At 41.9% G+C, this 15,738-nt stretch overlaps 3 protein-coding genes across 3 annotated transcripts; all 3 read left to right on the top strand.

The window, feature by feature from the left end:
• The first annotated feature begins 2,042 nt into the window (after positions 1 to 2,042).
• On the top strand, positions 2,043 to 5,518 carry LOC109477171 (leucine-rich repeat and death domain-containing protein 1-like). The gene is made up of 4 exons (XM_019778240.1): positions 2,043 to 2,232; positions 2,302 to 3,171; positions 4,401 to 4,516; positions 5,351 to 5,518. The coding sequence occupies exons 1-4, from the start codon at positions 2,043 to 2,045 to the stop codon at positions 5,516 to 5,518; spliced, it is 1,344 nt and encodes a 447-aa protein (XP_019633799.1).
• Positions 5,519 to 10,204: 4,686 nt separating this feature from the next.
• Positions 10,205 to 11,335, top strand: LOC109477925 (leucine-rich repeat and IQ domain-containing protein 4-like). Its single transcript, XM_019779390.1, has 2 exons — positions 10,205 to 10,616; positions 10,755 to 11,335. The coding sequence occupies exons 1-2, from the start codon at positions 10,205 to 10,207 to the stop codon at positions 11,333 to 11,335; spliced, it is 993 nt and encodes a 330-aa protein (XP_019634949.1).
• Positions 11,336 to 12,481: 1,146 nt separating this feature from the next.
• On the top strand, positions 12,482 to 14,290 carry LOC109477161. Its single transcript, XM_019778228.1, has 2 exons — positions 12,482 to 12,488; positions 13,041 to 14,290. Exons 1-2 carry the CDS (start codon positions 12,482 to 12,484, stop codon positions 14,288 to 14,290), a joined length of 1,257 nt encoding a protein of 418 aa, XP_019633787.1.
• Positions 14,291 to 15,738: the final 1,448 nt, after the last annotated feature.

Below are 15,738 nucleotides of genomic sequence, written 5' to 3'. Positions count from 1 at the left end.
AGTATGGTTAAGACCATTTCAAGACCCCCAGCGAAGTGGGCGTTGTCCCCCTTAGCAACACATGGATACAACCTTTGACCCTGAATTTTCCAGATGTTCCCTATTGTTTCATAATTGCCCCCTCTCCACCTAGTGTGAAAACTTTTCAGGAGGGGAGCCACAGGGCCAAGTGAGGTGCTACCTGGCACCCTGTGGACTATGAATGGTGTTCAGACATGGCTGTCTGGAACACAAATGCTGTATGTGTATTGCAGTGATTCTCCAAATCCCGTGTCAAGGAAATAATTTGTAACTTGATTTACAACCAAGGAATAACATAAAGTTTGGTAGATCCACTTTTTTCAATCACACGCCGGAAGGGTTGTGGAGATTTTTTTTAAATATTTAGACTTATAGGCTAACTCAAGGCCATTACTATCACAGAATAGTGTTGTTAAACTTCCACGAGATTACAAAAACTTACTTTCGCAAATCAGGCAGAAGTGTACTGGACGTAAATGTTATAACGCTTATAATAATAGCATCCAAATGTAACATTTTCCCTACCAAAGCCCTGTCAAGCTGGTATAAATGATTTTTCACAGAACGGCTTGAAAAGCCGTACTATTGTGTAAAAAAAAAACAGGCTAGGGAGACAATCTCAAATTGATACCCTTCCTGTTTTTGTTGTTCCAAGGTCCTTGGTTGTTCTTAAAATTAATGTACAGTGATAATCTGGATTATGAATCTTACTAAGGAGAAATATTGTGTAATGTATGTTCAGCCGGCCATTTGGAGCCTATATAGTGCTTTAAAAACATTCTAATGCCAATTCAAAAGGACATTTATTATTTGTAAACCCCAAGCCAAGCCGTCTGGCACACACCAGGTAGGCCAGGTAGAGGTGTGAACAAGCTGTGAACTGCCTATTGTTTCCTCTGGTAGTCTGCTCCCCTGCAATCAAGGTGCTATGAAAACAAGTTGATTAGCTGTATTGTTCACTTATCCCAACAAAGTGATCAGATTTCTTGTTTAGTGAAGGCAAAAGTTACATTTTTGGCATCTTATTTTGTCCTAAGTTGTGGGCCCTCATTTTGTGCTCTTTTGGGTCAATAAATACCTCTTTGGAAAGTATACAAAATTTACAGGAAGATAGCAGTGTGGCCTTTGTGATAAAGGTTTGCAGTATTAAGCTATGTGTTCATGAATATCCAGACCCTGTCATTTTTGTCAAAATTTTGAAGATATTAATAAAAATCTTTGTTGCTACAATAGTTGTACCAGAGGCCACACTGCAGTGTTGTAGAGTTATCACTGCTGAATATATAGATACCAAATTTGTATCCAAAAAGTGTACTTTAAAGGCCCACAGGGCGTCTAAAGGTGACAAAATTTAGAAGTGCTTATTACATTAATATTTTAATATCTGTACGCTTTGTGCGAAACCCGTATGGGTTGGACATATCTACTTGATGTGGAGCTTCACATTTTGTTAAAATTTTTGGGAAATAACCACCCAGAAATCTTGTATAAGAGATGAAAGTCAGTGGATCAGTTAATTAGGCAAAAAGGCTGAAAACGGTCTTAACCATACTGAGTGTGCAGTGATATAATACGTCATAGTATACAGTTATACCAAAGAATAGGAGTTTGACCTTTATTTTCCAGGTGAGGCCAAGAACGTTTTGAACACCCCTCATATTATATATATATATATATAGATATGAGGGTATAGGAGGCCAAAATGTACATTTTTTTGTTTGAAAATAGCAAAAAAAGGTCCCATTTTACACAATTTTAGGTGGTGTTTGCCAAAGATGTCCAAGGCTCCCCCATACCAAATTTCCAGTCAATAATATCATGGCACAGGAGCCAAAAATGTATGTTTTTTGTCCGAAAATAGCAAAGCGTATACTTTATACATGTACTTAATGATGTTCTGTGGACAGATGTTCTGTGTACTTAATGATGTTCTGTTTCCATGTGATTCCATCTAGAAAAAAATGTGCCATTGGAAACCATCTCATGCTCATTGTTTCACTACACAGAATGAAGACCCCAGCATGGCGACAGGTCTAAAGCTCCAGCCTCAACAGAACGCACACGGTCGCCTCACACTTGACCTGAGTAACCGGGGTCTGACGTCCATCCCGGAGGAGGTGTTTGACATCACTGACCTGGAGATTCTAGACGTGTCCAACAACAAACTCACCAGCATCCCGGAAGCGATCGACCGTCTGCAGAAACTTTACCATTTGGACGCTTACGGCAACAAGTTGACAAGTTTGCCACAGAGGATAGGGTCTTTGCAGAGATTGACACACCTGTACATTTATGATAATCAGCTGACAGAGGTTCCACCAGAGGTTTGTTCTCTGTCCAACCTTGAGGTGTTGAGTATCAAAAGCAACAAGCTTTCCACCTTACCTCCTGGTGTGGAAAAGCTGCAGAAATTGAGAGAACTGTTCATTCAAGATAATCAGCTGACAGAGGTTTCAGCAGGGGTTTGTTCTCTGTCCAACCTTGAGGTGTTGAATGCCAAAAACAACAATCTTTCCACCTTACCTCCGGGTGTGGAAAAGCTGCAGAATTTGAGAGAACTGTACCTTCTAGGTAATAAGCTGACAGAGGTTCCAGCAGGAGTTTGTTCTCTGTCCAACCTTGAGGTGTTAAGTGTCGGTCAGAACAATATCCAACATCTCCCTGATGACGTCAGACGACTCACCAGGCTGAAGACTCTCGGAGTCACAAACTGTAAGTTTAAAGAGTTCCCCAGTCAAGTGCTGCAGCTGAAGACACTGGAGAAACTGTATGCTGATGACTGCAAGTTCAACACTGTCCCAGATGAATGGGGAGAATTACAAAACCTGTGGCTCTTGTCATTGGAACATAACCTCCTCGGAACCCTGCCGAGCACCATGAGTCAACTGCACAAGCTACGGGAGGTCTACCTAAGGAACAACAAGTACGACACATTCCCAGAAGTCCTGTGTGAACTACCTGCCATGGAGAAACTGGACATAAGGAACAACAACATCACCAGGCTCCCAACCGCCCTTCACCGAGCAGACAAGCTGCGTCCGGAGGGCTTGGGTGTTTCTGACAACCCCCTGACATACCCTCCAAGGGATGTATGTGAAAAAGGGACCGTTGACATCATGGACTTCCTGAAACTGGAAGTTGAGAAAAAAGGTGAGTCGTGTTCGCCTTTGTCAGAAGGCTAAGAGATTGTTACCTTTGCCAAGAAGGTGTTTTTGGCAGCGTGTTTGTGTGTGTATGTTTGACTGTAAGTCGAGAAGGCTTAGAATTTAAGTTAGACTAGAAAGGCAGACATTTGCTTGGGAGCAAATACAGCATATTTCAGTCCATAATAGGATGGTCGGCATATTCCATCGTCATGATTGTAGATGACGTAATGATCTTAGGCACATAAAATTGAATGAGTGGGTCATTTCGCACGACTTACGTGCAACGTGACCCCAGGTAACCTGCAATGTGTTCGATGGCCAACGGCAGATGGAACTGGCCATTCTATAGATAGAACGTGGAATGGGTATAGCACTTTTGACCCTTTTTTGGCTGAAAAGAGCCATTAAAGTCCCCTAAATGAGTCATTTGGAAGTGGTGTATGCCAAATATGTGACTGCTATTCTGTAGACACACGTTCAAAGTACCCTTATACCGAATTTCAGATCATTTGGTTGTAATACCAGGGCTCAGGATCCAAAAATCCATTTTTTTGTCGAAAAATGATCCAAAAAACCGTCATAAATATTTTTCAAAGGCATATATAAAAAAAATGAAAAAAAAAAACGACCTGGGGGTATTTGCCCACTCTACCTCCATGCCAAATTTCAGGTCATTTGGCTGAATGATGGCGGAGTTGAATCCCTCTGACCGATTGGCAGGAGGAGGAGAAACATGAGAGAACACAATATATTTCATCCATACCATATGGTATGGACTGAAATATAATGAATAGTCTTCAACTGTAACAGTTGATATTTGGTATGTTGGTACTGGTCTTCATACACAACACCCTCACAGTGATACAGGAAGATGGTTCACTACAGATAAGGATCTGCCAGTACAGTAGCCGACAGACATACCCTGATCAGTACTTGAACTTTGATGTTAACCATCCACTCAACTACAAACAAGGTGTGATTAGAATTTTTTACACAGAGCCAACACCATTATTACGATCATACAGGACATAGAGACGGAGAAAGGGGACCTGACCCAAGCACTTACAATAAACTACATGTACTAATAATATATGCCTCAGTGGACTATCAACAAATGCCACACTTCCCAAAACACCTAACACCAATCCTTCAACAGGATGGACCTACAAGGGGTTGATTGACCTCCAATACTCTACGTCAAGAATCATTTCATGTCAAGTTTTTTTTATACAGCTCGGATCCTCTCGTACGCGTCTTTCAAGCATCTGTCCCAGAAGTTTAAGCAACCCCAGTGGAGACCGTTTGCCAGCAGGCTAGGGCTGAGCACCTCAGAGATAAATGAAATCAGGGTGAGACCATGGGTCCTCTCTCTAATCAATATTTGACTGTACATACTGGTATACTGGTTAAGTTTTGTATTTTACATTCAGCTTTATTTATCTCTATTAAAAGACTTGGTAAAATATACAATTATAAATGAATTATGATAATTATGAGTCATTATCAATACTAACTAGTATATTATAATTATTAATTATGTTATACTACACCTTCTTGTTGTCAATGATAGAGAGAGACACTGGTATCGCAGGGACTGCATTAGTGTCTGCCATGAGGGACAGGACATACTGGTCCAGGAGTAACTTTATCATTAGTGTACAATACCTCACTGGATTAGATAATCCGGAGGCATGATGATGATGATGATTATTCTTATTTCTTCAACAAAGGCACTTTAAGTTAATGAAAACTGTTTCTTTCCCTTGTCACCTTCACCTTTCCCTTGTAAAAGAGACAAATATCTGATGAAGCCAAAATGTAAATGATTATAAAGACAAATTCAATGTACATGTAGTTACTACAGTATCATATACCTACATGATGTTCTGACCATTTGGTAATTAGAAGCCCCCATTTCATGTATGTATATATATACATAATGAACGGGATAGATTTGACCTGCCAAGATTGCAATGTTATGTATTGATAATTTCAGTTGAAATGTTGGTAACAAAATTAATATGTAATCCTCTTTGTACTAAAACTAAATTTTCAAAATTTAATGTTTCTCAAAAAGTGGGCAAAATATGTTGAGTATACATGATTGTATCATTTACCAATGAAAGGATCTATTCATCATACAGGAATTTTGTATCATTTTCCAACATGCCTTGTTTTACCAGACTTCCGCCCCAGACGACGTTCCTGACCAGGTGTACCAGACCCTGGTGCATTGGAAACTGAAGGCAGGTGAGGCGGCCACACTTTCCGCCTTGGAGCAGCACCTGATAGAACTGGGCTTTGACCAGCTGGCAGAGCTGCTGGAACAGACACCCAGGGTGGGTACTTAAAAATTAATTATTCGATATTTATTTGTCTGCTTTATACTTTTTTGATCTATACTTTATGATTTGAATTCCATGAATTTGGCTTTTTAGTTAAAATACTCAGTCTGGTACTTTCACAGTGTAAAAATACTAGTAGTGTTGCCATTTGTTTTTACAATCTTTAGTAAGTACAACAGGACACTAAAAGTAGTGTTAAGACTTGTAGTATGTATAAAAAAACGTATTATTGTAGTTTATTTTTAACAATTTATTTGAAAATACAACACAACGAAAAGGATATAAATAAAATTTAAACAGAAAATTGCCACCTCTACTAAAACTGGTATTGCTCCAATGTCACGTGGTCACCACTATTTTTTCTGTCAATAATTACGCTGTCTTGTTTCACATAACATAGAATGCAATAGTTTTTTCGGCGACGGACAGCGAAGTACCTCAGGTCCACTTACATGTAGAAGAGATATCGCAGGCAGATCTGGAGACGTTTCAGTTGGATAGGCTATATGATAATAACGTTAATGCCCCACCTTATCCTTGGTGTATATGGTGAAATAATCCCTGTTCAGGTGCAATAAACACCTCATAAACCATGTCATTCGCTACGCTCACTTGGTGGTTTATTCGATAGTTATTGCACCTGATGACCATGCAGGGATTATCTCACCAAATATACACCTCAGGGCGGGGCATTAACCCTTTAATAAAATAATACAAAAAAGATTTAATGCGCATGATTAAGGAGGAACTTCAGAATTTTAGTTCCAGTTTTTAACAAACTACAATCATGTATGTTTTACTTCATCCCAAACAACTGCCCCTACTCTAACCCTAACTCTAAATCATACAAACCCTAATTCTAAATCTAACCCTCTAATGTCTGCTAACACAATCAGCGATTTTATTGGGAGAATTACCGATCAGAGTTTGCTAATTTTTCTACACATGTGGATATTCGCTTAAAAGACAGAACTTCCATTAATGTCACTTACAGGTATGATCCATAATTTTGATTGATAGACTTAAAGTTTATAAATGGGAGACGGGTAACACATTTCTCTCATCCCGTATGTGTGTGTGTGTGTGAGTGTACAATCATGAAATTTTCGCCAAGTCTTCCCTAAATTTTCCCTCATCGAATCTTTTGAAGATTCTTGTAGATATGTATTTCGGCGGTGGTCTTGGCGCCTTAAGTCCATGATAAGTGAACACAAGGTGATGGTCGCTTAGTGAACCCTTGTAGACACCACTGTTAGAATGTTTGCCTGGGTTTGACGTTAGAATGACGTCAATAAGGGTAGAAGATCCTTCCGTCACTCTAGTTGGTTCAGTGATGACGTTACTGAGGTCATAAGCGTCACACAGGAACTTGAGATCCTCCGTCGGCCCCTTGTCTTTCAGAAGGTCGCAGTTTAGGTCACCCATGATTGTCATTTCCATATTCGTATCAGATGCCTTATCAAGTGACTCTCTGAATCGATCAAAGAAAATTTCATCTTTAGGTGGTCTGTACGCACAGCAGATGAGTTTGTGTTTGGACTTTGGTGGGGTTAACTCAACCCATAAGGCTTCCAGGCCATCAACAGAAAGATCATTTTCTTTCCTTGAAAGATATAGAGTCCTTTATGCATGTACAAAGCTACCCCGCCCCCATGTCCTTCCTGAGAAGAACATAACCCGATAGCTGAATGGTATCGTTTGGGAAATCGTCGTTCAGGTGAGTTTCAGTTAAGCCAACAATGTCCATTCTACTTTTGGCAGCAAGGATTTCAAGATTAGCATGTGCATTTGTATGTATGTGTGTTTGCATGTGTGTGTGTGTTTGCATGTGTGAGTGTGTTTGCATGTGTGAGTGTATGTATGTGTGTGTGTCATGTATGTGTGCGCGTGTGCATGTGTGTGTACATGTGTGTATGTGTGTGACTTGTGTGTATGTGTAATAATATGTACATATATGTATGAGTGCATACATAACTGGTGCAATAGCTCAATTGGTCGCTTTGTAACCAGGAGGTTGTGAGTTCAAACCCCGGCTGGGTCATACCAAAGACTTTAAAAATTACTTCTCAGAAATCTTTCTCTGTTTATCACTTTTTTCTCTGCTTAGCACTCAGCACATATGAGAAAGAGTGTGGGAAGGTCAAACACAGCACTAACAGTGGACTAGCCCCCTGCTGTAGTGCCTTGCACAACTGTGTGTTGCCCAAGGGCTACGGAAATGGATATGGGCACCACCCTACGCTCTGCATAAGATCTTTCTTCCTTTTTTGCATCGGCGCCAAAGCGCTGATGCATTGTGCCGACTTGGATGGACCAAGGTTGGAGGTTCGAGGTTCGTGGTTCGATGTTGACAAACACGCTTGCATTGACCATGCTTGCATTGTTCAAGCTTACAGTGTGGTTTTGACCTTCCACATCATAATCACGTTATTCTTATAACAGAAATCTGTCAAAAAGAAAAACTGATTTCTGTTTAAAAAATTTTTTTATTTTGTTGTATGTCCGAAATACTGTAGCAAAATATATCTATATTTCCAGTAATTGAATTTTTAAATCGGTTGCATAAATTATGTTGACGATGGACCAGTAGGACGTTGACTCCATGTGAGACGCAGATACTCTGGGAACGAGAATATTTTAGACATGCGTACTGGGAGTTCTCTCGCTGTCTGAATATATATTCGAGAACGGAGCTTCCAGCGCAAATTTGGGGTGAGTTATGAATTTTTGACAATTAAACCAGGTCATTAAGTGATTTTGAGGACCTTGAGGAGGTCATGGTGTATGTACTCCTTTATTTACTGCAGAATTTTTCCTGGAAATAGCTGACTTATTTTCGCCGTAGTTATCCGTATCGCCCCCCTCCCCTCCGTCACAGAAACTCCATATTTTATTTCAGACCTGGGCCGTGATATTGATTGATTGTACGGCCTGGGGTTTTATTTCGCTCTGAGTTGCATATGCACTTTAAACACACAATTTTCCCGCCAATATGGCAACAATGACACTCTGAATGTATGAAATTTTGAAGATTTGCCATGTGCTTTTACCAAAGAGTGTTGGGTATGCCTAAATACCACCGTTACCACAACCGACCACAACCAACCACTACGGACCACAACCGAGTCTAATATGGGCAGAAACCTTGTGTCAGTACTCACGCTCCGGATACATTAACTATGCATTTATGAACACAACACAAGCCAGTTTTTAAGAGTTTTTTCCGCTCGTTCGAAAGATTGCGGGGACTTCTGGCCGCCCTACTGTAACGTCACTGTTAGGGTCCGCATGGGGGATTTCTTCATCCCTGTTTTTTATTTAACTTTAATGCTTGTATTTGGGGCTGAAAAACACTTTTTGCACTATCATTATGAGTAGATTACGATAGAAATGTCCTACACTATAACTAACAGCCTTATCGTGATGTCGTCAAAAGTTAGATAAAAAAACAGGAATGAAGAAATCCCCAATGCAGGCCCTAACAATGACGTTTAAATATGGCGGCCAGAAATCCCTACGACCTTTCGAACGAGCGGAAAAACTCTTAAAAACTGGTAAATACTTAAGACTTGCGGCGGCTCGTTTGTGTTCATAAATGCATAGTTAATGTATCCGGAGCGTGAGTACTGACACAAGGTCTCTGCCCATGTACACTGCATATTAGACTCGGTTGTGGTCAGTTGTGGTTGGTTGTAGTCAGTTGTGTGGTATTTAGGCATACCGAGAGTGTTCGATATGTACTAGTATATACCAACCTACTTACAAGAAATTATTTTTGTGTTCTCTTTCAGATATACAACTCAAGACTCAAGACAAGACACACAAGACACCACACTTGAAGTCAAGCTATCATATATTCAATAAAGTCTGGTTTTGCACACCACCAAGAAATTTGCACTCAATATCAATTAAACCACTGCCACTGTGCACTGTGCTCTTGCACTCAATATCAATCTAACCACTGTACTTCATTAAACACTCATTGTATGTTACATTTCTCAATACTATTGTTTTTTTTGAGTACCTTGGTTTCCCTCCTGCAAAAATTATGTCCACACACAGTTCCATTTCACCTCTCCTTCTAGAAGCCAAGGCCATATTTCAAAGCACTTCTTTGTTCTCTTTCAGATATACAACTCAAGACTTACATAATTCACTTAAGGCTACTCATAGTAACTAACTAGCACTTTTCTGTATATGCTCCTTGCATATGTAACATTTTTGAATAGTTTCGTCTTTCTTTATTGTACCATGATTTGTCTCCTGAGAAAAATTATGTCCAAACAGTTATATTTCACTTATCATCACAGAAGCCGATGCCAGCTTTTTCATTTATTAAGCACTTGTATTCTATGATTGCACTATGTATGTGTGTGTGTGTACATCTGTGTATGTGTGTGTGTGTGTGCATCTGTGTGTGTATGTGTGTTTGCATGTGTGTGTGTGTGTGTGTTTGTGTGCGTGTGTGCATTTGTGTGTGTACATTTGTGTGTATGTGTGTGTGTGTTTGCATTTGTGTCTGCATGTGTGTGTGTATGTGTGCGTGTGTGCAGTTGTGTGTATGTGTGTGTGTGTTGTTCTTTTCTGGGCTTGTGAATGTTTCCATGTGCTTCTGTCTAGAAAAAAATGTGACTGTGCCATTGGAAACCATCTCATGCTTATTGTTTCACTACACAGAATGAAGACCCCAGCATGGCGGCAGGTCAAAACCTCCAGGTTAAGCGGACCGATGACAGTCACCTTGTACTTGACCTGAGTAACCGGGGTCTGACGTCCATCCCGGAGGAGGTGTTTAATATGCCTTACCTTGAGGTTCTAGACGTGTCCAACAACGAACTCACCAGCATCCCGGAAGCGATCGGCCGTCTGCAGAAACTTTACCGTTTGGATGCTCACGGCAACAAGCTGACAAGTTTGCCACAGACGATCGGGTCCTTGCAGAAATTGACACACCTGTACATTTATGATAATCAGCTGACAGAGGTTCCAGCAGAGGTTTGTTCTCTGTCCAACCTTGAGGTGTTGAGTATCAAAAGCAACAAGCTTTCCACCTTACCTCCTGGTGTGGAAAAGCTGCAGAAATTGAGAGAACTGTTCATTCAAGGTAATCAGCTGACAAAGGTTCCACCGGGGGTTTGTTCTCTGTCCCACCTTAACATATTAAATGCCAGAAACAACAATCTTTCCACCTTACCTTCGGGTGTGGAAAAGCTGCAGAATTTGAGAGAACTGTACCTTCTAGGTAATAAGCTGACAGAGGTTCCAGCAGGAGTTTGTTCTCTGTCCAACCTTGAGGTGTTAAGTGTCGGTCAGAACAATATCCAACATCTCCCTGATGACGTCAGACGACTCACCAGGCTGAAGACTCTCGGAGTCACAAACTGTAAGTTTAAAGAGTTCCCCAGTCAAGTGCTGCAGCTGAAGACACTGGAGAAACTGTATGCTGATGACTGCAAGTTCAACACTGTCCCAGATGAATGGGGAGAATTACAAAACCTGTGGCTCTTGTCATTGGAAGATAACCTCCTGAGAACCCTGCCGAGCACCATGAGTCGCCTGCACAACCTACGGGAGGTCTACCTAAGGAACAACAGGTTCAACACATTCCCAGACGTTCTGTGTGAACTGCCTGCCATGGAGAAACTGGACATGAGGAGAAACAGAATCACCAGGCTCCCAACCGCCCTTCACCGAGCAGACAAGCTGCGTCCGGGGGGCTTGGGTGTTTCTGAAAACCCCCTGAAATACCCTCCACAGGATGTGTGTGAACAAGGGACTGGTGCCATCATGGACTTCTTGAAAGTTGAGGCTGAGAAAGGTTAGATTTGTTCATAAACTTGGTGAATAATGTTACTTTTTTTGCAGATATCCATATTACCTGTTTAAAAAGTACAAAGAAAATAATCAACTTAATAAAGATGTGGCAATTCTGTCAATTTGGATTTTTTTTGTATGACATAAACTGATATGTTTGTTATGCAGCAAGTTTAAACTGTAATTTCCAACAAGGAATTATTGGACTCACCCAAATTTTCGACTGTACAACTCCAGTCTTTGTCAAGGAATGAGCAATCCACCGCTTCCGTGACGTCCAAGGGCTCATGTAAGGAAACATATATAATTATTGGAGAGACTGAAAAGACTGAAAGATCCCGCAAGGCTAGGTTCACACACGACCTAGCTCGACTACTTCGGAGGTCTCATAGAATCGCCTGGTCATTCAGTCTCACTGGACAAAGTAAGAATCCTGGACTTCTCTGCACGAGGGATTATAGAGGCCATCTACATCAGGGCATTACAACCATCCCTCAACAGAGACGGGGGGGCGCCACAGAGTTTCTGCTCACGGAGTCACGTGTGTTATCTGTGTGACGTCACGAAAGCGGTGGATTGCTCATTCCTTGACAAATTAAAGACTGGAGTTGTACATTCGAAAATTTGGGTCCAATTTGTTGTGTTGGAAATTACAGTTTAAACTTGCTGCATAATGACTTCTACCAACACAAATGAACTTTCAAGATATGATATATCTGTGTTCCCTTGAACTATTATACAGTTGTCTTTTGACTTTTAATGAATTTTTTGCATTGTGAAATGTACTACTTTCAAATCATGCTTGTCGCTGTATGCATACGTACCAGGACAAATATAGAATACTACACGGTGTATTCCGTATTGCCCAAGGTACCAGCCCGACCGCGCGTCCGATCGCCCGAAGGTCGGAGGGTGATTCGACTTGCGGGAGGGCTGGGACCAAGGGTGATGCAAAATACACCGTGTTGTATTTTATTTATGTCATACCAACCCAAGAAAACAGACATTTCAATGCGAAATTTGCCAAAATTTGGTGTATTTAAACAAAAAGTGTAACAGTGTCAATTCCAGCATCCAAATTTGGTGTTCAAAGTTTTGAATTTATTCAAAATTATTTTAGTAGTACAACCAATTCTTTCAATCTCAAATTGAATAATGTCATGTAGTTCCACAGACATCCTAGACTGCAAAACCCATTGATTTGAAGGAGGTTATTGGTTACATAGAGAGGCATTAGAGAATGTACAATTCCACCCTAAACAGGAAAGAAGGTCTATTCGTAGAGCTCTCTGGCACCTGACCCAGCCCTGCAAGACAACATTAAAACATATCCAACTCGAGGAATGTGCCTTCAAAAAGATCCATTTTACATTGCAGTAACATTGCAGGCCTAGCAATAAAGGGTACCTGACATTTTCCATCACCTACAGCTAGCACATTGTTACCAGGGGCACTCTTTCAATCCCAAATCCACAGACATCCAGACCTAGACCGAGAAACCTGCTGTTTTGAACAAGGAGTTAGAGAAAATGTACAGTCCCACCCTATAAACAGGAAAGGAAGCCTACATGTCAAAGCTTAGGTGTCGAACTTTCCGGCACTTGCCTCAGAAGTGGATAGCCAAGTTTATAGTTTGTTGCTATTCAAGCAATGTCTCTAACTTACATGACCATTGGTTTTCTTAAATACCGTCTTTACTTTTGTTTTCCTAAAGGTGCCCGTAAGAGACCAGTAATCTTGTTGATCAACGACGAGTATGGGACTTCCAAGGGGGGAGTTTCTACCATCAACTACCATGCGAGCCAAACCGTAGGCCTGACGGGCAAGGCAGACGTGTACTGCACAGTCCTACAGCTGAATGTGCCTGAAGAAGACCAGAAGGCAGCGGACAGAGACGGTGTCACGCTGATAAAGCCAGATCCACGAGGTAAGAAAACAAAGCCATCACTAGACTGGCTGACCGACTACCACAGCGTACACTTCCCAAACCTCCCCAAGGATGTCACCTGTATCATCGGCCATGCTGACATCACAGATACGGCGGCACGAAACATCAAGGATCAACGGTATCCACAAGCAGACCTCATGATGTTTACCCACGTCATACGCGAGGATACAGAGTTGTACAAGGGAGGTGAGAGCGCCATGGAAGCACGGAAGAAAGAGAATGATATGCTTGATAAAGTTGACAACGCAAAGGCAGCTTTCTCGGTGGGCAAGCGGATCTTTGACCACTTTGAAAACAAGTACAGAGGGGAGAAGAGACCAAAGAAGCACTTCATCTTTCTCCCGAAGCCATCTCAGATGTTTCTGGCCACCACAGTGAGACCTGGGGGAGGGCAGAAGGTTGTCCTGTCCGTCGGCAGGGTGAGGAAGGTGGAGAAGCTGAAAGGTCATGACCTGACTGGACAGTCCATGAGGGAGGTGGTGAAGGTGATCAGGAATGCCCGGTGGTGTGTCCGCGGCATCAGCGAGGATGATTGGCAGAACAGCCTGAAGATCCTGGAAGACGCCCTGAACAGTCCCGACCTGAACCCCACCCTGCTGCCGTACGGGACCCAGGAGGAAATCAGGCACGACATGATGGAGGCTCACCTGGTCCTGATGCCGTCCCGCTCCGAGCCGTTCGGGCTGGTCGGCCTGGAGGCCATCGCCGCTGGCATCCCCGTCCTCATCTCCGACAAGACCGGCCTGGCAATGATGATCACCGACCTGATTGCTGAGGGGAAACTCAGCGCAGAGTACAGAAACGTCATCGTGGAGACCAGCGTGAACGACCGGGATCGTGCCAGCAATGTAAAGAGGTGGGCAGCCAAAATCGTGGACGTCCTCAAGCACAGCGACTACGAGTTCGAGAAAGCCGCCAGGTTCAAGCAGGAGCTCGTGGAGTCCAAGTACTGGGAGAAATCCCACAATGACTTCCTGCAGGCCTGCGGCATCCCAGCTGCAGCAGCAGATCAGTAGCGGTCAAGGGGCAACAGTGGGCACCACCAATGGAGACAGAACGAACAATCTTGATTAATTTTTGATATTTGTGAATGATGAGTGATGAATGAGGTTTGTCAGGACCAGCTTGAGTCAGCTGTTGGCATCCCATTCACAATTTGAAATGGCAAATGTCCAGACAAGATTGTTTGCAAATTGCTTTTTTACTAGTCACACTAGTGGTGGTCAATTTGATAATTCTCAATTTCTTGGCTGGGTTAGGAAGGAAGAGGTGGCAAGTCAGTCTTGTAGTTAGGGTGGTTTACTTAGAATCTGGAGATTCTGAGTTCTGAATCCCAGCCACTGTAACAGTTGTGTCTTTGGGAAATGCTCTTCCCACTAGACTTGGGTGAAAATAAGTACCTTGCTTATGTTTGGGACGTCCTCTCAGATAGGAATTAAGTTGGAGGTCCCATGTTTGACAAAAGCAATAACCTAAAGCATGTTAAAGATTCCAATACGCATTATTGAAATGTATACGTAGGGGTCCTTTCCTGTGTAATTCAAACTCACACATGACTGTGCAGTCTGGTTGCTAGGTTGACATCCTGAAAACAGTGATAGTCAACTGTCATGTCTGCCCTGATGGCTTGAAGATAAAATAGTAAAAGTCATGGTCTTCCAGAACATGGGAGAAGTAGTGAGGAAAATTAGTAACGGTGGTGAACCACGATATCTGTAATGACAAATTTCCTCTTTAATTTCTGAGACTAGGACCAAAACTTTCACTATCAGAGAAGTTTGGTTGTGTGGCATAACAAGTGTTTGGCTCAGACCAAAAGGTCCCGGTTTTGAATCCTGCCCGATCTTGTGCCCTTGGGAAAGGCACTTTGCACGACTTTCCTCACTTTATGAGTTCATAGCTTCAGTTAGGGACGTCCAGATAGGAGGCCCCACGTTTTGGGAAAGCCACACCCCACGCACGTTAAAGAACCCACCACACTTATCAAAAAGAGTAGGGGACCTTACTGGTGTGAGTGGTTCAAAGCTTACAGTTGGGACTTATGCAACTTGTACTTACATGTGCATGTACAATAAAACTGGTGTGTTACGCGGTATACCTATAAAGGCGGTTTACAGGTTATGCGAAACAAACAATCAAGAGTTGGGGAATTTGATTTGAACTTTAATTATTCTTTTGATTAATCCATAATTGATCATTATGTTCCCTGAACCCACTTTCTATATAACCATGATAATATTACAACAATGTAGATAATCAATATCTAGCATAATAGACAAGGATACTTTGATATTCAGTTAACCTGTGAAAGTTGCCCAATATTTGGTATCATCATGATAACAGAGTTTTGGGGCATCAGAGCCACCTGGAGGAAGGACTGCTTACTTTCTGTTGAGCTTAACCATATAATAATCTCTAGAATTGGCTTTAAGGTAATTCATTCGGAAAACAAAGTATAAAGGAT

The sequence above is a fragment of the Branchiostoma belcheri genome, unplaced genomic scaffold (assembly GCF_001625305.1).
Source record: "Branchiostoma belcheri isolate BF01 breed outbred unplaced genomic scaffold, Haploidv18h27 scaffold105, whole genome shotgun sequence".
Taxonomy (NCBI): domain Eukaryota; kingdom Metazoa; phylum Chordata; class Leptocardii; order Amphioxiformes; family Branchiostomatidae; genus Branchiostoma; species Branchiostoma belcheri.
The sequence above is the reverse complement of the archived record's forward strand: the minus strand, read 5'-3'. Positions and strand labels throughout refer to the sequence as shown.

Bases quoted from the DNA above. Each gene is read 5' to 3' on its own strand.
- LOC109477171 (XM_019778240.1), top strand. From the start codon at position 2,043: ATGGCGACAGGTCTAAAGCTCCAGCCTCAACAGAACGCACACGGTCGC. The intron at 2,233-2,301 runs ATTTGGACGCTT...AGAGATTGACAC, and splicing joins CCGTCTGCAGAAACTTTACC to ACCTGTACATTTATGATAAT. The intron at 4,517-5,350 runs GTGAGACCATGG...TTGTTTTACCAG, and splicing joins CAGAGATAAATGAAATCAGG to ACTTCCGCCCCAGACGACGT.
- LOC109477925 (XM_019779390.1), top strand. From the start codon at position 10,205: ATGGCGGCAGGTCAAAACCTCCAGGTTAAGCGGACCGATGACAGTCAC. The intron at 10,617-10,754 runs GTAATCAGCTGA...TGTACCTTCTAG, and splicing joins GAGAGAACTGTTCATTCAAG to GTAATAAGCTGACAGAGGTT.